This window comes from Bufo gargarizans, chromosome 5 (assembly GCF_014858855.1).
Source record: "Bufo gargarizans isolate SCDJY-AF-19 chromosome 5, ASM1485885v1, whole genome shotgun sequence".
Taxonomy (NCBI): Eukaryota; Metazoa; Chordata; class Amphibia; order Anura; family Bufonidae; genus Bufo; species Bufo gargarizans.
Window position 1 is genome coordinate 105434247 of NC_058084.1, and position 24653 is coordinate 105458899.

Below are 24653 nucleotides of genomic sequence, written 5' to 3' on the forward strand. Positions count from 1 at the left end.
GGATCTCCCATGTGTGTTTTGCGGATGCGCACAAAACACGGACACCGGCAATGTGCGTTCCGCATTTTGCGGACTGCACATCGTCGTCACTATATAGAAAATGCCTTTTCTTGTCCGCCATTGCGGACAAGAATAGGAAATGTTCTATTTTTTCGGGAACGCAATTGCGGACCCGGAAGTGCGGATCCGCAATTGCGGATGCGGGCAGGACATAGTGTGTCCCCATAGAAATGAATGGGTCCGCAATTCCGTTCTGCAAAATGCGGAACAGAATTGCTGACGTGTGAATAGACCCTTACCCCTACACCATGCAGTACAGAATGCATTATAAAATCCATACCCCATGCCATACAATATACAGTATAGTTTATACACCATGCTGTACACAGTATAATCTATACACCATGCCGTACAATATACACAATAACCCCACAGTGTAGGTGTTATACTGTGTAGTGTACGGCATGGTGTATAGATTATACTGTATATTGTATGGCTTGGTGTATGGATTATTCTGTATATTGTACCGCATGGTGCAGGGATTATACTGTAGTCAACTATAGTGCCAGGGGCGGACAAAGACAGCAGAGGGTCCCTGTGCAAAAAATGTGCCTGGGCCCCCCACCCCCATGTCTAACATTACTTACAGCAATACAAAACATACAGGGTAAGGCTATTTTCACACCTCTGGCAGTACGATCCGGCCACCTAATCCGGCAGAAAATGCAAGGAATCGACTGGACACAAAGCACAGCATGCAGCGGTTTATGTCCCGCTGATTCTCTGCATTTTTCCCAGATTGTGGCCGGATCTCTGCCATACCCCATTATAGTTAATGGGGCTGGCGGGCATTCTGTCTGCATCCAGCAGTGAGGCACCTTACTACACCAGGAGGTCTGCTATGCAACTATCAGAGCTTTGCCCACTATTATCAGTTGGGCATCTATCTATTGAAACCTGCAAGAATTTACCAACTATCCTGAGTCCCCTGATGAACCAGCCTTGACTACGTCTGGGGAAACGCGTCGGGACATATTGCCAAAGAAGGGATGAACATCATTGATCCGTTTAGGCAGGGTATCAATAGGCGACAGTGAGGGTTTAGCCACCGAGAGGTGGGGTCGCCCCTTTCGGGGCGGGTGCTCCGCCTGTAGGCAGGGGTACATTGAGGGTTGTATTAGGGATATTGTTCCCTTCCCCTTATCCACCACCTCTCTTTCTACCGTTTGGCCAGGTCCACAGTCATCTAACTGTAAGTTGCCGCAAATTTTTCTATACATCGGACTACATTATCCTGATACGTCCAAGTAAGGCCTTGTCTAATTATTTGACGTAGCCTAATATATATACTAAGAAGGGGTATTATTTTAACTAACAACAGTAAAAGTTATGTTTTATATGAAAAGTCATTTTTCTCTGTGATGTCTGCATCCAGCAGTGCCAGATCCAGTGAATTCTCAGCTGGAACAGCCTGCCAGGATCACTAACGCAGATGTGAAAGTAGCTTAATACAGCGCCCCATACCTCTTATATGCAGTGACGTCTCCTCTGATGTAGATGTTCTCTTTCCTCATCTTCTCCATTCAGACCAGACCACCGTGATAACTTCTTTCAGCCATCTCACGTCTCTGCAGAGTTTGACAGACATCATAGTTTCCTACTTTTCCATCATCCTCCAATTAACATCCCATCATGCACCCCCAATACTGAGAAGCTGTGCTCCCCAAAACTATACTGCAAAAATAACTGTGCTAAGCTGATGCTGTGCCAGGGTGCCCCCAAAGTAATGGTGCTCCCAAAGTCCCAACAATAGTAATTATTTCTTTGCCAGAGTGCATTTAGTAGTAATAGTGCTCCTACAGTGCCCCCAACAGTAGTTGTGTCCCACAAGTAATAATGCTCTCATAGTCCCCCAGTTGTAATAAAGCCCACCATAATGTCCTGATAGTAATAATTCTCTTTATAATGTGTGACAGTAGAACCCCCCCCCCCCTTATAATGTGCACCAGTACAAAAAATGCCCCGTTGTGTGGCAGTAAAAAAAGAAATACCTCCTCTTAGTGCCCCCAGTAGAGCCAATGTTCCCAGAGTGCCCTCATGTGTTCCAATGACCCGTACTGTGTGCCACCAGTTGAGCTTAGGTGCCCATAGTGACCTTATAATTTGTGCCAGTATAAAATACTCCTATATAGTCCCCCCAGAAGATGCCCCCATAGTGCTCCTTCCCCATCTCCATAGTGCCCTCCATAATGTGGCACTATAAAATGCCCCTATAGACTGCTCCACATAGATACCCCCATAATGCTCCTTTCCTCCCTTCCCCATAGTGGCATCAAAATGGGTGCCAGTATTAAATGCCCCTATATAATGCCCTCATAGTGCTCTTGTCCCTCACTTCTCCATAGTGCCCACCTATAATGCATGCCAGTATATAGGGCCCCCAGTAGATGCCCCCATAGTGCTCCTTCCCCTCTTCTCCATAGTGCCCCCATAATGTGCCAGTATATAGGGCCCCCATAGTGCTTCCCCTCTTCTCCATAGTGCCCCCCATGTTGTGCCAGTATATAGGGCCCCCATAGTGCTTTCCCTCTTCTCCATAGTGCCCCCGTATTGTGCCAGTATATAGTGCCCCATAGTGCTTCCCCTCTTCTCCATAGTGCCCCCGTATTGTGCCAATATATAGGGCCCCATAGTGCTTCCCCTCTTCTCCATAGTGCCCCCCCATATTGTGCCAGTATATAGGCCCCCCCATATTGTGCCAGTATATATGGCCCCATAGTGCTTCCCCTCTTCTCCATAGTGCCGACCCCCCCAATATTGTGCCAGTATATAGGGCCCCATAGTGCTTCCCCTCTTCTGCATAGTGTCCCCCCCATATTGTGCCAGTATATAGGGCCCCATAGTGCCCCCTCCATATTGTGCCAGTATATATGGCCCCATAGTGCTATAGTGCTTCCTCTCTTCTCCATAGTGCCGACCCCCCATATTGTGCCAGTATATAGGGCCCCCACCCCCCTTCTTGCCACAGTATAGTATAAAATTAAATAATAAAAACAATAAACTCATAGATATACTTACCTCCATGCTGCTGTCAGCGATGCGATGCAGGCCTCTTCTGGCCTGTGTCCCGGGCTGTACGGCTCGTGCGGCGCAATGACGTCATCGCTCTGTCTGCACCGGCCTCTGATAGGCTACAGGCCTAGACGCCTCTCCCCTGCTCCATTCATCTGTATCGCTGTCCTGAGGCCCGCGATACAGATGAATATGGAGATGAGCGCTTCCACAATGGAAGCGCTCATCTCTAATCCTGCCCGGCTGCTGCCACATTAATAAAAAATAAAAAAAACTCAGCCGGCGGCCCGGGCCCCCAGTGGCGTAGGGCCCCATAGCCATTGCCCTGCCAAACACAATCAGCCATGTGTGTGGGAGGAGTTAGGGGAACACAGGCTCTGTGTAGGACTGTGCTGGTGGAGAATGCAGAGGTACTTTATGTATGGAAGGTGTGTATAAAGCAGGGCTATGTCAGTGTAAGCAGTCTATTGTACAGTTTTCTGTGTGTAATATGCACACAGTAGTTCTATCTGTGTAATGGACATGTGTAATGTGTATATAGTAAACTATCTGTGTAATTGACATGTGGTAGAGCTGTTTATATAATATGTATATAGTAGTGTCACGTGGGAGCTGTGTATGGCAGCAACAGGTGGGCACTGTGTAGGGCAGCATAAGGTGGGCGCTGTGTAGGGCAGTGTCAGGTGGGCGCTGTGTAGGGCAGTGTCAGGTGGGCGCTGTGTAGGGCAGCATCAGGTGGGAGCTGTGTATGGCAGCGTCAGGTGGGTGATGTGTATGGCAGCATTAGGTGGGCGCTGTGTATGGCAGCATCAGGTGAGCGCTGTGTATGGCAGCGTCAGGTGGGTGCTGTGTATGGCAGCATCAGGTGGGCGCTGTGTGTGGCATATTCAGGTCGGCCCAGTGTGTGACAGCGTCAGGTGGGTGCTGTGTGTGGCAGTGTCGGGTGGGCGCAGTGTACGTCAGCGTCAGGTAGGCTCAGTGTTTGGCAGCATCAGGTGGGAGCAGTGTGTGGCAGCGTCAGGTGGGCGCTGTGTATGGCAGCAGTGGTCTTATGTTTAGTGTATGATGTTGGATAAATGTAAAATTGGCTACATTTATTTCTGCATGGAAGACTAGCAATGGTTCCCCTGCACAAATATCAGCCTCATAACGTTAGGTGGGTCTATGCATTATATATATATATATGTATATATGAATTACCATAAAATTTGTACTCCTCCTTGGCTAAAAATACTAAAATTGTTAAGAGGAGTATTTTTACTCTTCTGGAAAAAATTTAGTGCGACCTCTGCTGTCAGCTGTAACATACAGCTGACAGTCTTCAAACTGCAGACATAACCCCTTCCATGCCATGGTCCTTAGGGACTGCTAACCAGTAGCGGCCTGATGCCCTCCCTCCCCCCTTCCGTTCAGGATGGCTGGCGACGCAACAAGCCCCCCTCGCCCCCCCCCCAAGTCAAGGTTTGCAGTGCGGTAGTGGGGCAGAGTGTTAGCTGTAACATACAGCTGACACTCTGCTTAAAACGTCCGACATCGGGTCCTTAGGGACCACTGCATGGAGGGGATAACTATCGGGCCGCTGTGGCAGTGGCCCTATGCTTGAAGGATAAACTGAGGGAGGGAGCTCCCTCCACCATCGGGCGGCTGCGCTGCTGTGGCAGCGTCACGATGGTTACCATGGCATCCGGATTGCAATGGTTTAGCTGAGCCTGATCAGGGTTACGGTAAATGACAATTCACTGCAGTACACTATACAGTGTACTGCAGTGTATTGTAGAGGCCAAGTGGGTCTGAGTTAAAAAAGTGTAAAAAAGTAAAAAAACTAAACAAAACAAAAACTTCTTTCTATATATGCACATATAATTGGTTAAAAATGTAAAAAATAAAAAAGACTAAACATGTTTGGTATCACCGCGTCTGTAACGACCTAATCTATAAATGGATCACGTACTTTTACCGCACGGTGAACGCCATAAAAAAAAGATAAAATATGATGGAATTGCAATTTTGCCCACCGCACTTCCCACAAAATGGTATAAACAGTAATCAAAAGTCATATGTACCCTAAAATAGTACCAATCAAACCGTCATCACATCCCACAAAAAATAAGTCCTACCCAAGACAATAGCCCAAAAAATAAAAAAATATGGCTTTCAGAAAATGGAAACACAAAAACATGTTTCTTTTTCAAAAATAGTTTTATTGTGTAAAATAAAATTTTAAAAATGCACATATTAGGCAACACTGTGTCAGTAACAACCTGCTCTATAAAAATGACATGTGATCCAACCCATCTGGTGAACGCCATAAAAAATTAAATAATGGCAATCAGGACAACCAAATAAACTGGCAGCTTAATCACCGTCTCCTAATTCAAACATTGTAGTCCCCCCCTGCAGATCAGCGCCTCCATTGCTGAGAAATTAAAGGGAACTTGTCATCAACTTTATGCTGCCCATACTAACGGCAGAATAAAGTAGAGACAGGCGAGTTGAGTTCAGCGCTCTGTCATTTATAAGTTAAAAGTAAGTGGTTGCCGAGAACCAACATCACAATCATTGCAGACCGGGCCTGGAAAAGAGTCCTGGCACCTTAGAAGAGTCCTGGTTACTCATGACTTCCTGCTCTCCTGCCCACCTGCTGATGGCTGACAGTCTTCTACCTAGTTTTCTCCCTTTTTCTCTAGGAGAGAACTGCCAATCATTAGCAGGTGGGCAGGAGAGCAGGAGATTAGGAATAACCAGGACTCTTCTCAAGTAGATTTGACTCTTTTCAAGGCCTGGGCTGCAATGATTATGATGCTGGTTCTCGGCAACCACTGACTTTTAGCTCATGAGTGACACACCGCTGACATCAGCATTTCTGTCACTATTTTATGTTGCCCTCAGTGAGGTCAGCATAAAGTTGATGACAGGTTCCTTTTAAGCCTTTTCTATTGTGCAATAAAGGCATCACCATTGCACCTTGTCACACCAACAGCTCCTTTCCCTATCGTGCTTAGCTACACTCCCCATCTATGAGTAACGGGGTCCGGCTGTGGTGATGTAATTTTGACTGGCCATGTGCGCTGGCAGTATAGCCCTGATGCTTGCTAAGGCTGCATAGTACTGAATGCCAAACATCACGGCTATTCTGCACGTGCGCCAATTCCTGAAGCGTCAGTGCACGGGTGAAAATGGAGGGCCAGGCAAGACTACATTGCCACTGCTTGGCTTAATTTACCTCAGGAACGGAGGCACTGATCTGTGGGGGGGACAATGTTTGAATCAGGAAACAGTGATGAAGCTTCCAATTTATTTCGTTTATCACTCAGGTGCTTTTTAACCCCTTAAGGCCTCATGCACACGAGCGTTGTGTGCATCCGTGGCCGTTGTGCCGTTTTCCGTTTTTTTTTCGCGGACCCATTGACTTTCAATGGGTCCGTGGAAAAATCGGAAAATGCACCGTTTTGCAGCCGAGACCGTGATCCGTGTATCCTGTCCGTCAAAAAAATATGACCTGTCCTATTTTTTTGACGGACAACGGTTCACGGACCCATTCAAGTCAATGGGTCCGTGAAAGAACACGGATGCACACAAGATTGGCATCCGTGTCCGTGATCCGTGGCCGTAGGTTACTTTCATACAGACGGATCCGAAGATCGTGAAAACTCATATCCGACAGTATATTCTAACACAGAGGCGTTCCCATGGTGATGGGGACGCTTCTAGTTAGAATACACTACAAACTGTGTACAAGACTGCCCCCTGCTGCCTGGCAGCACCCGATCTCTTACAGGGGGCCGTGATCAGCACAATTAACCCCTTCCGGTGCGGCACCTGAAGAGGTTAATTGTACTATCATATCCCCCTGTAAGAGATCAGGGCTGCCAGGCAGCAGGGGGCATACCCCCCCCCTCCCCAGTTTAAATATTATTGGTGGCCAGTGCGCCCCCCCTCCCTCCCTCTATTGTAATAATTCGTTGGTGGCACAGTGTGCGCCCCCCCCGCCCCCCCTTCCTCCCTCTATTGTAATAATTCGTTGGTGGCACAGTGTGCGCCCCCCCGCCCACCTGGCCCCCCCCCTTACTCCCTCTATTGTAATAATTTGTTGGTGGCACAGTGTGCGCCCCCCATAGGCCCCCCTCCCTCTATAGCATTAACAACATTGGTGGCCAGTGTGCGGCCTCCCATCTCCCCCCCCCCCTCCGCATCATTGGTGGCAGCGGAGTTCCGATCGGAGTCCCAGTTTAATCGCTGGGGCTCCGATCGGTAACCATGGCAACCAGGATGCTACTGCAGTCCTGGTTGCCATGGTTACTTAGCAATAGTACAATAGTAGAAGATTCATACTTACCTGCTGGCTGCTGCGATGTTCGTGTCCGGCCGGGAGCTCCACCTACTGGTAAGTGACAGGTCTGTGCGCCGCATTAGTAAATGAACTGTCACTAACCAGTAGGAGGAGCTCCCGGCCGGACACAGACATCGCAGCTCGCAGGTAAGTATGAATCTTCTACTATTGTACTATTGCTAAGTAACCATGGCAACCAGGGCTGCAGTAGCGTTCTGGTTGCCATGGTTACCGATCGGAGCCCCAGCGATTAGACTGGGACTCCGATCGGAACTCCACTGCCACCAATGATCGGGGGGGGGAAGGGAGATGGGAGGCCGCACACTGGCCACCAATGTTGTTAATGCTATAGAGAGAGGGGGGGCCGATGGGGGGCGCACACTGTGCCACCAACGAATTATTACAATAGAGGGAGGAAGGGGGGGCGGGTGGGCGCACACTGTGTCACCAACGAATTATTACAATAGAGGGAGGAAGGGGGGGCGGGGGGAGGGCGCACACTGTGCCACCAATGAATTATTACAATAGAGGGAGGAAGGGGGGGCGATGGGGGGCGCACACTGTGCCACCAACGATTTATTACAATAGAGGGAGGGGGGGGCTGCATTGGCCACCAATGATATTCAAACTGGGGAGGGGGGGGGGTCTGCCCCCTGCTGCCTGGCAGCCCTGATCTCTTACAGGGGGATATGATAGTACAATAAACCCCTTCAGGTGCGGCACCTGAGGGGTTAATTGTGCTGATCAAGGCCCCCTGTAAGAGATCGGGTGCTGCCAGGCAGCAGGGGGCAGTCATGTACACAGTTTGTAGTATATTCTAACTAGAAGCGTCTCCATCACCATGGGAACACCTCTGTGTTAGAATATACTGTCGGAAATGAGTTTTCACGATCTAACTCCTATCCGACAGTATATTCTAACATAGAGGCGTTCCCATGGTGATGGGGACGCTTCAAGTTAAAATATACCATCGGATTGGAGAAAACTCTGATCCGATGGTATAAAAGGGACTCCAGACTTTACATTGAAAGTCAATGGGGACGGATTCGTTTGAAATGGCACTATATTGTGTCAACGTCAAACGGATCCGTCCCCATTGACTTGCATTGTAATTCAGGACGGATCCGTTTGGCTCTGCACGGCCAGGCGGACACCAAAACGACCGTGGATCCTCCAAAAATCAAGGAAGACACACGGACAAAAAAACGATCACGGACCTACGGACCCTGTTTTTGCGGACCGTGAAAAAATACTGTCGTGTGCATGAGGCCTAAGGCCCAGAGTTTGTTTTTTTTCGTTTTCGTTTTGCGCTCCCTGCCTTCCCAGAGCCATAACTTTTTTATTTGTGTGTTCACATAGCCATATGAGGGCTTGTTTTTTGCAGGACAAGTTGTACTTCCCAACGCTACCATTTAATATTGCATATTATGTAGTGGGAAGCGGGAATTTTTTTTCCAAATGGGGTGAAATTGCAAATAAAAGCTATTCCACCACAATTTTACAGGTTATTTATTTACGACGTTTGATGTGCAATAAAACTGACTGGTTACTTTTATTCTACAGGTCAGTATGAATCCTGCAATACCTTATATGTATAGTTTTTCTTGCGTTTTGATTAAAAATTAAAAAGTTGGAAAAAAAATCTGTTTTATTTTTTTGTTGCCATATTTTGACCCCTATAACTTTTTTGCAATTATGTTTCCGGAGCTGTATGGGGGCCCATTTTTTTGAGGGGCGATCTGAACTTTTCATTGATACCATTCTGGGGTATGTATGACTTTTTGAGTGAGTTTTTTTATTTTATTTGCGCTGAGGGCTGATGGCTGACATATAGGGGTTGATATATGGGGCTGATGGCTGACATATAGGGGCTGATATATGGGGCTGATGTCTGAATATATGGGGCTGCTGGCTGACATATGGGGGCTGATAGATGGCTGAAGGTTGGGGTTTGAACTGAGGCATTGGAGGTCTGATCTGAGGTCTGATTGACATGGGTCTGATCTGAAGTTTTTTTGACATTGGGGGTCTGATTGGGGCTGTAAGCTGAGGTCTGATTAACTTTGGGGGTCTGATTGCTGGTCTGACCTGAGGTGTAATGGAAATATTTTTTTCTTATTGTTCTCTAAAACCTAGGTGCGTCTTATGGACCGGGGCGTCTTATAGGGTGAAAAATTTGGGTACTTAATTAATTTCTGAGCCTACACGAAAAAATGTAAAAAAAAATTTTGATTTTTCCTTTCTTATAAATTTTTTGGGTTAGAAAAGATTTCAAAACAAAATATTTCCAAAACCATTTCCATGTGTTTGTGCCCTAAAAAGGGACGCAATTTGTGTACTTTATCTACTGGCTGGGTCCACTGTAAGACTTCAAAAGACTAGAACGCATTTTGGATTTTGACAGCCTATATTTCTATTTTTAGTTCAAAGGCACCATACTGCTAATAATAATTGCTGATAATTACAGCGTCAAAACATTCGAAATTCCTTCAAAGTGACTTTTTTTTGTTGACCCTCTATGGGCAAATTTGGACATTTTAAGCTTTTTGTTAATTTTTTTTTTATAAATGAAAAAAATGTGTGTATTTGCATATTTTACTTAGAACCCCTCCCCTCCACATACAACATATACAGTAGCTAAGACTAATACCTATATTTTTAAAAAAAAATTATGAAAGCAAAAAGGTGCGTAAGTTTCTATATTTTCCACACACAAAGTCTGCTATAAAAATGTGTGTATGTGAGTGTACTTTTTTTTTAGCAAAGGGAATGTCTCATCAGAAAATAAACTATTGTTTAAATCCCGTTTTTATGTTTAACATATTTTTTAAGAATTTTTGGTGATGTTATTTTTAATTTGTCATGTTCCATGTTTAAACAAAACCCATAAAGTTATCCCACTGGCCACTAAGCCTAATAATAGGCTTGGTCTGTACAAAACACTGTACTGTAGTTTTCTGCTTATCTGTCATTTTAATCCTGCCTGTAATGATATCACCTCTGTGTAGAGATAAGACAGGCTCCACCATTCACAATAGGTGGTTGTCAAAGCCTATCTATTCTTTTCTAGTACAATGACCTCTGCACAGGTCACAGAGCATGCCTAGAAAAAACTCCCATAGAAGTAAGTGATGTCCCCTCCTGACCATTGTGTCTATGGCCCATGGGGCTGCCATAAAGCAATTCATAATGCTTTCTAAATGCTGTTAAGAACAGCAAGATGGCCGCCCCCATCAGTGGTGTATCTTGGTTTTGTCCTGCCCTAGGCGAGACTAAACTCGGGCACCCCCCTAATATAAATTTGACCTACCCCTTCCTGTCAAGGCCAAACCCCTTCCTCTGTAAACCACACCCCTTCCTCTTTAGGCTTCACCCTTTCCTGTTAGAGCTAGCGATAGTACAGTATTAACCCCTCCCTAATTCTCCCCCCTCTAACCACCCAACGGGTCCCAACCCCCCTTACCCCATAAAACAACTAAGTAATAGATTTTTTGTGAATTACTGTAATTTAAGTACTTACAGTTTTTGAAGACAGCAGGCTCAGGGATCAGTGCATTGGTGGCCGGGGCCTGGCCTCAGTGTTCACGGTGACCGTGTGCAGGATCAGTTCTGCACTTGGAGGAGATAAGGCTCACCCTAGTGTTGCCGGCCCGTGACTCCACCTCCGTGTGACGTCACAACGGCAACGTGCGGAGACAAAAGGCAGGGGAGGTCGGGAGGAAGTCAGGAGGAGGAGGAAGTAAGTATTTCAACTCCTTCACTATGCGGCGCCGGCGATGCCGCTCACATAGTGAAGAATCGGATCGGACAAGGGGCAAAAAAAATATTTAGCATATTGTGTAACTATCACTAAGCAAACAAGGCATTTTGACGCCCCATTGGCAAGTGCCGCCCTAGGCAAATGCCTTGTTTGCCTCGTGAGAGATACACCCCTGGCCCCCATAATCATATTCAGAGAAGAGAATAAATACATCTGTAATCGGAAAATAAAAAGAGATTAGAAGAAAAGGATATGTGTTGCTATCTGGTTTTAACTTGGTGACATTTCCTTAATTTTTTTGGTATTTATTATTTATTTATTTTTACTTTTTTTTTTATCTTTAATTTACCGCTTCTGGCCACAGCCATGGAAGGAAGGGGTTAATTCACAAACTGCAGGGTCACAATACATTTTTTAGCCAGCAGGGGGGGCTCTCTCACATCAAGAAGAACGCACCCCTTCCGGCTTTGTGACTTTACACTGCAATGGATACTTTGCCTGGTCTCCGTGTTACTTACTGTGACCGCGGTGCGGTCAGAGAGATCTCTTTTATACATCGGGTTACAGATAAGATACAGATAAGTACAGTATATCGTCTTGTGGTGGTAAGCAAAGGGTTAACATCCAAATGGAAGAGTTGTGTCTACATGTCAGGACAGACACATCAATATGAAGAAAGCATTGATTTGGAATATTTAATTTCCTCTTACCAGTTTTGGCTTTAAGTTTTTCATAGTCAAAGATGGCAATCCCTGTGGTTTCACTTCCAGTCCCGGAGGTTGTTGGTACTGTTAATAAAGAAACATAGTACCATAGTTACAAAGTCCATCCTGATCAACCTATCGTCCTACAGTGTTCATCCAGAGGAAGCAATACAATAAACATGAGGCCAAAGCCAATTTTCCTCATCTTAGGGGCAAAAAACTCCCTCCCAAATATGGCAGAAATCAGATTAGATTTCTGGGTTAAACTTCTCCAGTAATCTAGTAACTATACCATATACAGACGTGGACAAAATTGTTGGTACCCTTTGGTCAATGAAAGAAAAAGTCACAATGGTCACAGAAATAACTTTAATCTGACAAAAGTAATAATAAATTAAAATTCTATAAATGTTAACCAATGAAAGTCAGACATTGTTTTTCAACCATGCTTCAACAGAATTATGTAAAAAAATAAACTCATGAAACAGGCATGGACAAAAATGATGGTACCCCTAGAAAACACAGAACATAATGTGACCAAAGGGACATGTTAATTCAAGGTGTGTCCACTAATTAGCATCACAGGTGTCTACAACCTTGTAATCAGCCATTGGGCCTATATATATGGCTCCAGGTAATCACTGTGTTGTTTGGTGATATGGTGTGTACCACACTCGACATGGACCAGAGGAAGCAAAGGAAAGAGCTGTCTCAAGAGATCAGAAAGAAAATTATAGACAAGCATGTTAAAGGTAAAGGCTATAAGACCATCTCCAAGCAACTAGATGTTCCTGTGAGTACAGTTGCACATATTATTCATAAGTTTAAGATCCATGGGACTGTAGCCAACCTCCCTGGACGTGGCCGCAGGAGGAAAATTGATGACAAATCTAAGAGACGGATAATCCGAATGGTAACAAAAGAGCCTAGAAAGACTTCTAAAGAGATTCAAGGTGAACTTCATGCTCAAGGAACATCAGTGTCAGATCGCACCATCCGTCGTTGTTTGAGCCAAAGTGGACTACATGGGAGACGACCAAGGAGGACACCATTGTTGAAAACGAATCATAAAAAAGCAAGACTGGAATATGCCAAACTACATGTTGACAAGCCACAAAGCTTCTGGGAGAATGTCCTGTGGACAGATGAGACAAAAATCGAAGTTTTTGCCAAGGCACATCAGCTGTATGTTCACAGACGAAAAAATGAAGCATATCAAGAAAAGAACACTGTCCCTACTGTGAAACATGGAGGAGGCTCTGTTATGTTCTGGGGCTGCTTTGCTGCGTCTGGCACAGGGTGTCTTGAATCTGTGCAGGGTACAATGAAATCTCAAGACTATCAAGGAATTCTAGAGAGAAATGTACTAGCCAGTGTCAGAAAGCTTGGTCTCAGTCGCAGGTCATGGGTCTTGCAACAGGACAATGACCCAAAACACACCGCTAAAAACACCCAAGAATGGCTAAGAGGAAAAAATTGGACTATTCTAAAGTGGCCTTCTATGAGCCCTGACCTCAATCCTATTGAGCATCTTTGGAAGGAGCTGAAACATGCAGTCTGGAAAAGGCACCCTTCAAACCGGACACAACTGGAGCAGTTTGCTCATGAGGAGTGGGCCAAAATACCTGCTGAGAGGTGCAGATGTCTCATTGACAGTTACAGGAAGCGTTTGATTGCAGTGATTGCCTCAAAAGGTTGCGCAACAAAATATTTAGTTAGGGGTACCATCATTTTTGTCCATGCCTGTTTCATGAGTTTATTTTTTTACATAATTCTGTTGAAGCATGGTTGAAAAACAATGTCTGACTTTCATTGGTTAACATTTATAGAATTTTAATTTATTATTACTTTTGTCAGATTAAAGTTATTTCTGTGACCATTGTGACTTTTTCTTTCATTGACCAAAGGGTACCAACAATTTTGTCCACGTCTGTATACTTTACAAGGTCCAAATTCAGACCCCCATTAAAATCTGTCTGTTTCATCTGGCAGAGCATTCCTATATCTCACTGCTCTTATATTAATAACAGGTTATAATTTGGTATGCTCTCATAACTATTTTAAGTTTATTTCTCAGTTTATGGGTATCGAAAGTGTACAGTGACCATGGTTAATCCTACATATGGGCAATACATATAGAGACAGTGGGGGAGATAGAACTGGCTTAGTTGCCCACATCAATCAATCAGATTCCACCTTTCATTTTTCACAGCTCCTTTGGAAAACGAACCTTACACCAGTTTGATAAATCTCCCCCAGTATACGTAAAGCTACCCATATGTATTAGATGAACTGCGTGTATGAGCACCTCCTGACTATGCCTGAGGGCAGATATCGTGGGAAAGAAGGATCAGGCATGCTGTAGTTTAACACACCAGATCACTTTGTTCAGCCCAGATATACTGTAAGGCTAGGTTCACATGATGGATTTTGCATTGTTTCTCCTGCAGTTTTTCACTTTGGATGCCATGGACCCACTTGCACCCACTTGTTTAGCCGTCAGGATGGAGCTCAACTGCGAATGGACACCCGACAGCTTCTAGCTGCATCCATCCAGACACAATGCCAAGAAGGGACATGTCCCTTCTTGGCGCAGTTGTGGCTTTAAACCGATGGATAATGGGAGGTGGACGCCACGCGGATGTCCCTGGAATTTTGGCATGGAGTCTACGCCAAACTTCCGGCAGCATAAACTGCAGCGTAAAAGTGCCCTTAATCACTGCTGGCCACTGAAAAGACACATGAAAGGTCTGTATCTGGAACCGTCAGTATTATAAATTTTCAAGAAAATACTCTGATTCCATGAACATTTTCTCGAACACAAAAGTAACAAAATAATAACAATAAACCGTAAAGTTAAATATTTCTCTTTACCTGCAATGAGGGGCTTAAGAGTTGCAGTCACTGGTTTTCCTTTTCCAATAGGGGCATTGACATAGTCCAGAAAGTCAGCGTTAGGGCTAGATGCATAGAGGTTAGCAGCCTTGCAGGTGTCCATCACAGAGCCACCTCCAACAGCGACATAGGCATCAAATGATCCACCTTTTGCAAACTGTATTGCATCTATGAAGCTGTAGACAAATAAGAACAGTGTTTATATATACAGTACAGACCAAAAGTTTGGACACACCTTCTCATTCAAAGAGTTTTCTTTATTTTCATGACTATGAAAATTGTAGATTCACACTGAAGGCATCAAAACTATGAATTAACACATGTGGAATTATAGACATAGCAAAAAAGTGTGAAACAACTGAAAATATGTCATATTCTAGGTTTTTCAAAGTAGCCACCTTTTGCTTTGATTATTGCTTTGCACACTCTTGGCATTCTCTTGATGAGCTTCAAGAGGTAGTCACCTGAAATGGTCTTGAAGGAGTTCCCAGAGATGCTTAGCACTTGTTGGCCCTTTTGCCTTCACTCTGCAGGCCAGCTCACCCCAAACCATCTCGATTGGGTTCAGGTCCGGTGACTGTGGAGGCCAGGTCATCTGGCGCAGCACCCCATCACTCTCCTTCATGGTCAAATAGCCCTTATACAGCCTGGAGGTGTGTTTGGGGTCATTGTCCTGTTTAAAAATAAATGATGGTCCAACTAAACGCAAATCGGATGGAATAGCATGCCTCTGCAAGATGCTGTGGTAGCCATGCTGGTTCAGTATGCCTTCAATTTTGAATAAATCCCCAACAGTGTCACCAGCAAAATCACCATCACACCTCCTCCTCCATGCTTCACGGTGGGAACCAGGCATGTAGAGTCCATCCGTTCACCTTTTCTGCGTCGCACAAAGACACAGTCGTTGGAACCAAAGATCTCAAATTTGGACTCATCAGACCAAAGCACAGATTTCCACTGGTCTAATGTCCATTTCTTGGGTTCTTTAGCCCAAACAAGTCTCTTCTGCCACAGTCTCATCTTAACAGTTGTTCTAGAGATGTGTCTGCTGCTAGAACTCTGTGTGGCATTGACCTGGTCTCTAATCTGAGCTGCTGTTAACCTGCGATTTCTGAGGCTGGTGACTCGGATGAACTTATCCTCCGCAGCAGAGGTGACTCTTGGTCTTTCTTTCCTGGGGCGGTCCGCATGTGAGCCAGTTTCTTTGTAGCGCTTGATGGTTTTTGTGACTGCACTTGGGGACACTTTCAAAGTTTTCCCAATTTTTCGAACTGACTGACCTTAATTTCTTCAAGTAATGATGGCCACTCGTTTTTCTTTACTTAGCTGCTTTTTTCTTGCCATAATACAAATTCTAACAGTCTATTCAGTAGGACTATCAGCTGTGTATCCACCTGACTTCTCCACAACGCAACTGATGGTCCCAACCCCATTTATAAGGCAAGAAATCCCACTTATTAAACCTGACAGGGCACACCTGTGAAGTGAAAACCATTTCAGGTGACTACCTCTTGAAGCTCATCAAGAGAATGCCAAGAGTGTGCAAAGCAGTAATCAAAGCAAAAGGTGGCTACTTTGAAGAACCTAGAATATGACATATTTTCAGTTGTTTCACACTTTTTTGTTATGTATATAATTCCACATGTGTTAATTCATAGTTTTGATGCTTTCAGTGTGAATCTACAATTTTCATAGTCATGAAAATAAAGAAAACTCTTTGAATGAGAAGGTGTGTCCAAACTTTTGGTCTGTACTGTATTTATATATATATATATATATATATATATATATAAATATATATTTTTTTTTTACTTTTTCTTTATTTCTTCTATGGTAGTTTCTTGTGCTGAAGGAATGCAAAGCTGAGATGTACAAAATACTGTCCAGTATATATCTGGATGCTATCTGCCCTGAATTTATTTTGGAGGTTTAAAACTGGACTTACACGGCCCGATGCTCCATCTAACGGTGTCGCAGATCACCCGATGAACGAGCAAAACGCTCTTTCATCGGGTGAAATTATGTGAGATGTGGACACCTCAATCATCATTCCCGGGCAGCACATCATGCTGTCTAAAAAGTACTCTGCTTTTGTATGGGGACAAGTGATAGCAGCTCCCATCGATCGTCATCATACTGTGGAGGTGAACGCTGCATGTAAATGCAGTACTTCACCTCCACATAACGAGCAGCCGATTGTCAGGAAGGAATGCTTCCTTCCCGGTAATCGGCTGCTCCTTGCAGCATCTAAATGCACCATAAGAAAGCTAGAGTCCCATCTGATGACGTCACCCTGTTGAGGCAGATGGGCTCATACAATCTGATCAGAACAATTTGATTAGAACCTCAAACCTATACATACAGTAAATACAGCAGTAATGCAATTAAAAATAATCCATGCATTCAATGTTTGCATATGTCTTAGCGCTGCTGTATCTTTTTTCTTTGTCTACACCCTATTCATGCGTTGCCTATTAGGCTGAGTTGACATCTAAGTGATCAATTCTGTTTTTGCAGATAAAATGCTACTCAAGCTGGGATGAATCATCACATGAGAGACACCACTGGCGCCTCATGGACCTCTTTAACTTACAATGGGGTATGTTTGGTTCTATCATTGTGTCCTTAATTTTACATGGGATAGATGCTGTCTGCATGCACTTACTAAGGCTTCATGCACAAGCATTTTTGCGGATAGCACACTGACTCTTTCATTGCTATGGAGCCTTGAACACATCTATGATTTTGCAGATCCGAGTGGCCGTTGCACAAAGTATAACACAAGTCCTATTCTGGTCTGCATTGTGGACGAGAATAGTCACTTCTATAGATGGGCGTGAGAAAAACGTGTAATGCACATGGAAGGTATTCGTTTGCTGACTGAAATATAGACTAAAGGAGAATAATTTTTGGCGTTGTTCGAAATCCTAGAACATTATGTTCTCACACTGGAATTCAGATCATTTTAAACAGAATCCATTTATGTATTCAGTCAAACAGCGTGAGTTTTTCTATCAAATGTTCTAGAATCTGTGAAGGAAGCTCCTAATGGATCCTCCAACGCACATGTGGCTTATGGTTACATATGAGAAAAGTAATATTCAATATATATCACCACAAAGTTTGTGAACTCTTCAGACTTTTTTATATTTCTGCATACATTTGACCTGAAACTACATCAGATTTTCACACTAGTCCTAAAAGTAGATAAAGATAATCAAATCAAACAATGAGTCAAAAATATTAGACATGTCTGAGAGTGGCAGAAGTATGTGAACCGTAAGGATTAGCAGATAATTTGAAGGTGAAATTAGAGTCAGGTGTTTTCAATCAATTGAATTACCATCAGGTGTGAATTAATAGGGATCTAGTAAAGTCTGGTCTTTACAACAAATGTTTGTAGGAGTGTATCATGCCATAAACAAACTGATTTCTGAGGGCCACAGAAGCAGAGATGTTGATGCTTATCAGTGTGGGATAGGTTAGAAAACCATCTCTAAAGAGTTTGGACTCCACCAAACTACAGTCAGTCAGATTGTGTATAAATTGAGGAAATTCAAGACCATTATTACCCTCACCAGGAGAGGTTGACCAAAAAAGATAATGCCAAGGGCAAGGCATGTAGTAGTCTACGAAAGGAACCCAAGGTAACCTCTAAGCAACTAAAGGCCTTTCTCACATTAGTTAATGCTCATGGGTCCATCAGGAGGACACTGAACAGCAATGGTGTGCATGGCAGAATTGCAAGGAGAAAGCTTCTGCTCTCTAAAAAGAACACTGAGGCCGTCTGCAATTTGCTAAAGATCACCTGGACAAGCCAGAAGGCCATTTAAACAATGTGGATGAGACTAAAGTAGAACTTGTTTGTTTAAATGAGAAGCATTATGTGCATTCCAGCACAAAAACCTGTGAAACACAGTAGTGCAGAAATATAGAAAATTCACAAACCTTTAAGCACCATTTATTCGATTTACTATTATATACACCAAGCGAACCTAAGCATTTAGATTGAATTGGTCGTCACCTTGTATCTGTAGGCTCCACTCTGACATTGTCATACAAGCAGAATTTGATGCCATTCTTTGTCAGTGAATTGATCACAGCTTGTACAGGAGGGAGACATGCAAGGTTCTTGTCTGTCATCACACAAACATTTTTTGCACCCATATTTTCCAAATCCTTTGTAAAATATAATACATAAATAGTTATTAGTTTTGTACTAAAGCATAAATTGAATAAAAGCTCATATATATATGTTCATATTCAAAATGTTCCTTAGAAGAGTATATATATATATATATATATAAAGGTCTCCATACACATTAGTGTATTGTAGGTCGAACCAGCCAACAATGTAATGTGCATAGAGCGCTCCTGACTCTCCCTGGACATGATGTTAGGGAAGAGAAGAAAGAGCAAATATCTAGTATCTAAAGGCACTAATAGACTGCACGATTTCAGGCAAATTATTGGGGACAATCGTTCATCCGAAGGGTTTTTCCTGATAATTCGCTCGTATAATTGAGCAGCCGATTAACAAGGATATGCTCTCATTGCCTGAACATCAGGCACTGTAATAGACCCTGTAAGCAGGCCATGTACATCACATAGCTCCTAGCCAAGTAACTGTTCAGCCAACAACTATCAGTTTCAATTGTTTGGCTGAATATGCATGCTATCCCAATAGATTACAGAGAGATGAGCAGCTGCCAGACACTTCTGGCTCCAGTTATCGCTGAGCTCAAACCAGTCTATGTCCATATTTTTTTTCCAATAAACATGTGGGTTGGATGGAGCTGTCTGCTTCCACTGACAAAAGGTGGCCCTGGACATTACATAAGCGCTGGTTTTGGCAGGACCGCCTACCATCTAATGTGTATGGGGGTCTCCTGACTCTTCTCCAATGGCTGATGTCGGGGGGCAGATAGAGATTGTGCTATTGGGATTCGCATCCCCACCTCAACTTTGTAACTATTGGATGTTAACTGCCTGATCCTTTTGTTATCACTGAGATAAGTTGTCGCCAGAAGGTGTTTGGCAGTGTATTTCTCCTCCTCTCCATTCAGGATACATGCATGTTGAGACAAACCTAGCAGGCAAGTGCTTGGATGGGATGGGGGTGGGAAAATTAGCCGAACGAGGATTTAGCTAGTGGGATCTGCCGTGTATATTGGGACAGCCAGCTGATACCAGATTGTGACTTTTATGAGGGCACAGCACCTGGATCTGCTCATGTTCAGCTGGTGTAAGGGTAGAGTGTATATTCATATATACTCACACACACAAAAATAGGGTTTTGCTAATACAACCGAAATTGTGACGATCACCACCATCAAAATCACCATGTACGTAATTTTGAAAAAATAAAATAAAGATCTGACCAAAGAGAGGCAAAATATATTCTGTTTTCTCTGCTGGATACAAAAAATACTGAGGGAATTTGAACGACCATGTAACCAAGCATTATTAGTGTATCTTTGACCAACCATTGCTAAATGTACTTTGTGGCCTTCTGATGGAGTCTAGGCCAGCCCTCTATATTGTTGAAAGTTGCCGACCTCTGGAATATAACATACAAACCTAAAAAGCACATACAAGCCTCTTGTTAAAGGGGGTTTCCAAGACATTTTAACTGATGATCTTTACTCTAGATAGGTCATCATTATCTGATCGGTGGGTGTCTAGGATCTTTTCTAGCTTGAAAAATGCCGGAAATGTTGGTAAGTGTTTTAGGAGGTAGAACATAGAGGTAATGAAAGATCCCAGAAAATGGAACATCTTTTGGAAACATGCAGCATTTCACAAGGTATAACGTGTTTATATCATTTGATGCATGTGTCCCATTGAATTCAGTTCTGGCTGTTAGGTGTTTTTTCATTACCATTCCCACTTCTTTTGTAACACCTTCACCATATCTGATGCTAGAAACAGCCATCTGAAAGGAAAAAAAAAATACATGGAAATGAATTGTCCCCAAGACACCCATTCATATAAGGCTACATTCACACGACTGTATGTGTTTTGTAAGTAAGCAAACCGTGGATCCGCAAAACTCGAATAACGGCCAAGTGCGTTCCACACTTTGCTGTCCCACACTGTTATAAAAATGTCTATGCTTGTCTGCCAAATGGACAAGAATAGGACACATTCTATCTTTTTTGCTGGACGGACAAACAGATGCGGACAGCACACAGAAAATGCGGATCAGATGCTGACTAAATATACGGTTGTGTGCATGAGACGAGTAGTGGCCAACTATGTGTACAGGGGCCTCTGGACTCTCTCCTGCATGATCATGCATGTTAGATTTCAACACCCAGTCTATTTTTTGTTCTTTGGGAAGATAAGCTCCCACTAGAGGAGTCTGACGGCAGCTTAGTCCACTCTCCCCACTGACAATACATGCATGCTCAGCCAAGTTGAATGTGTAATTGTATGAGGGATTCAAGAGAAATAGCTGACAGGAGAACAAGTGTTCGGCTGACGTTGTTAAAGTTGTACAAGATTCGTCTCTCATAAAGCACACTTACCTCAAAAGCATAATCTGTTGTTATCTCAGATGATTTAGCTAAAAGTAAAGTATTTTAAATGCATCAGTGAAACAAATAAAATACATTCTACGACCATTTTATAAAGAACAAAACATCCTAAATGTGGCTGACAAAATTAAAGGTGTTGAAAGAGGATAAGTGTCTGATCAGCGGGGCTCTGAGCCCTGGGCCCCCTGCCAATCGCTAGAACAGGGGACTATGTTATTATTTTATTATTATTATATATTATTAAGGCACCATTCATTCCATAGCGCTGTACATATGATAAGCGGTGCACATACATAATACCGTCAATTGCACTAAGCATAAACAAGACGAGTTACAAAGTGGTACAGAAGGAGAGGGCCCTGCCCGTGAGATCTTACAATCTACATGGTATGGGAGAAGGACACAGTAGGGGAGGGTGTTCCCCCTAATAGAGTGGCAGACATGGATGCTTGGCCATTGAGCTCTATGGGGGATAGCTGAGTGCATGTTGAATCAAGAGTCGACATTAGAGATGAGCCAAGTTATCAAAAATTAGATTCGGCTGCTTCACCGAAGTTCACAAAGGAATTTGATTTGTTACGAATTAGTTTGTCATGAGTCGCATTCCATTGTATGTAGTGGGCGCAATGACAGGGAACGGCGATTGTGCCGCCGCCCGTTATTGAACAGCTGAGATGCTGCTTTCAATGCTAATCGCGGCATCTGACAGTCACATTCAGGCCTTTCAGGGGTTAAAAGCAAAAAATTCATGCTCACCTCATCCATTTGCTCGCAGAGAGGCCGTCAAGGCCATCCTGATTAAAGGGGTTGTCCGGGTTCAGAGCTGAACCCGGACATACCCTTATTTTCACCCCGGCAGCCCCCCTGAGCCTAGCATCGGAGCATCTCATGCTCCGATGCGCTCCCGTGCCCTGCGCTAAATCGCGCAGGGCACGGGCTCTTGTGTTTTCAATAACACACTGCCGGGCGGTAACTTCCGCCTGGCAGTGTGTTCGGTGACGTCACCGGCTCTGAGGGGCGGGCTTTAGCTCAGCCCTAGCCGTTTTACTGGCTAGGGCAGAGCTAAAATCCCGCCCATCAGTGCCGGTGACGTCACTGGGGTTCCTGTCAGCCCCATGGAGAGCCCCGGTACATCACTGGAACTCCTAAAAATGCGATTTAGCGCAGGGCAAAGTAGAGCATCGGAGCATGAACTGCTCCGATGCTCCTGTCAGGGGGGCTGCCGGGGTGAAAATGGAGGGATGTCCGGGTTCAGCTCTGAACCTGGACAACCACTTTAAAGAAAACGTACCAAATTCGGCTTCATGACAAATAAAAATTTTCACGAAATCAGATCAGACACTTATCCCCTATCCTGTGGATAGTAGATTAGTTGTTGTCATGGGAAAACCCTTTTAAATAACCTCTTTACAAACTTAAGGGAATTGTATGAGATTAGAAAATCATGGCCGCTTCCCTCCAGAGGCAGAGCCACACTAGCCCATAGGCTGTTTGGTATTGTAGATAATTTCCAGAATTGTGGATGGAAAATCCATAGCATTTTACAGTACCAACAAAGCGGGTGAGATTTGAACCAATACACACACTGTAGGAAAAAAAAGGGACCTACTGTATGCAACATAGTCTGCAACAAATCAGCTGCAGAAAATATGTATGTGCATATATATATATATATATATATATATTCCTGTCTGACCTGCAGAATTATGGGTTTCAAGTTTATTTCATGGGGTTCAGTTCCTACCTTGGGAGTAAGTGTGAGAATGAGCTGGACATCTGCACCTTAAATATAAAGAAAGGAAGAACATTAATACTATATGGCTAACCTCCGGCACTCCAGCTGTGGTAAAACTACGACTCCCAAGATATACACTTGCTTGGCTGTTCTCAGAACTCCATATGAATAGAGCATGCTGGGAGTTGTAGTTTCACCACAGATGGCGTTCCGGAGGTTAGCCATCACGGGTATATAAGTATATAGACTCTATTGACATTGTCCTGTTTATGTACCCTAATTTTTACCATCGTTTTTACAGAAAAACTTAATCCAAATTTCAACAATTCAATGGGATAATTTGATGTCAAATACAATTGGCTGGCATGAGATTGCCTTCACGCCATCAGATTTGTTATTTCTTTTTTACTTTTTTTTTCTTTTGATGGCTTAAAGAACTCCACACTGTCTATTACCCGGCAAAAACCCTCTGTAACCTGATAGATCCATTAGGATTTATATGAATCCATATGAAATCAGAGGCATGTGAAGGCACAGTAGAAGGATGATACACCTATATAGCAGCCCTACAAAATGGAGCTATAATACAAGCATGTGCACGAACCCTAACACTTAAACAGGAACACAGTTTTTTTTTGTCTGCTCTATGGAAGTGAGATGGTATATGTAATCAAGGCCACCGTTACAGTCAGGACTCCAGAGTCCGAACTTCCCGGCTTAGGAGTCCCTACTCTGACTCCATATTTGATTTTATTGAAAATAAAATAGAGAAAAACGTAAAATATTATCAAATAACACCCGTATTAATCCAGGCCAATCTTTTAACCAGTATATATTGTTGGGAACGGTGGCAACCCTAGCAGCACACCCACTCAGGAGCTCTATAGGCCTCAGTAAGCCTCATCAGGACTCACTTTGTAAAAAATAATTTTTTTCCTATCATCGCAATATTCTGACCCTCATAACTTTTTTATAGTTATGTCTACGGAGATGTGTGGGGGCTAATTTTTTGCAGGGCGATCTGTCGTTTTTGACAACACCATTTTGGGGTGTGTATGATAATCACTTTTTATTCAGTTTTCTTGGGAGATAAAGTGATGAAAAAACAGCAAATCAATCAGCCTTTTTTTTTTTCCTGTTATGCCATTCACCATATGGGCTAACTTTTTTTTATATTTTAATAATACAGGCGTTTTTGCTTGTGGCAATGCCCATAATGTTATTTTCTTTTTTGTTTATTTTTATTTTGGGGAAAGTGGGGTGATTTTACTGAAATTTTTTTTTTTTTCAAACCTTTTTTTTTTACTTTTTTTTTATATTACTTTTTGTTAGGTCCCCAAGTGGACCACAACTTGCAATAATCAGATTGCAACTTATACTGAATAATGGAAATTGCTCAGTTTTTCTGTATAGAAATCACTATATCACAGTTCAGTGCTGCCATCTAGTGGCCGGAACTGGGATATGCTAACAATGAGCCTGGAAGCCTAGTACAGGCTGCGGCTCATTTTTAGAACAGGGTGCTTTCCCCGATTTCCGCTGGGGGGAAAGTGCACCTGAAAAAGAAGCCGACGCTTCCGGTTTTTAACACTCTTAGATACCGTGAGTGAAGAGAACT

General features: G+C 43.6%; 1 protein-coding gene across 1 annotated transcript in view; it reads right to left on the reverse strand.

Annotated features, from left to right (window-relative positions):
- The window catches only part of ADHFE1 (alcohol dehydrogenase iron containing 1), a 53290-nt gene that overhangs the window by 23811 nt on the left and 4826 nt on the right, over positions 1-24653 (reverse strand). The window contains exons 3-8 of the mRNA XM_044294835.1: positions 23045-23082; positions 21292-21329; positions 20643-20696; positions 18786-18940; positions 14741-14937; positions 11873-11950 (exon numbers count right to left, since the gene is read on the reverse strand). Of these exons, the coding sequence (XP_044150770.1) occupies positions 11873-11950; positions 14741-14937; positions 18786-18940; positions 20643-20696; positions 21292-21329; positions 23045-23082 (560 nt within the window). The remainder of the gene's footprint in view (positions 1-11872; positions 11951-14740; positions 14938-18785; positions 18941-20642; positions 20697-21291; positions 21330-23044; positions 23083-24653) is intronic.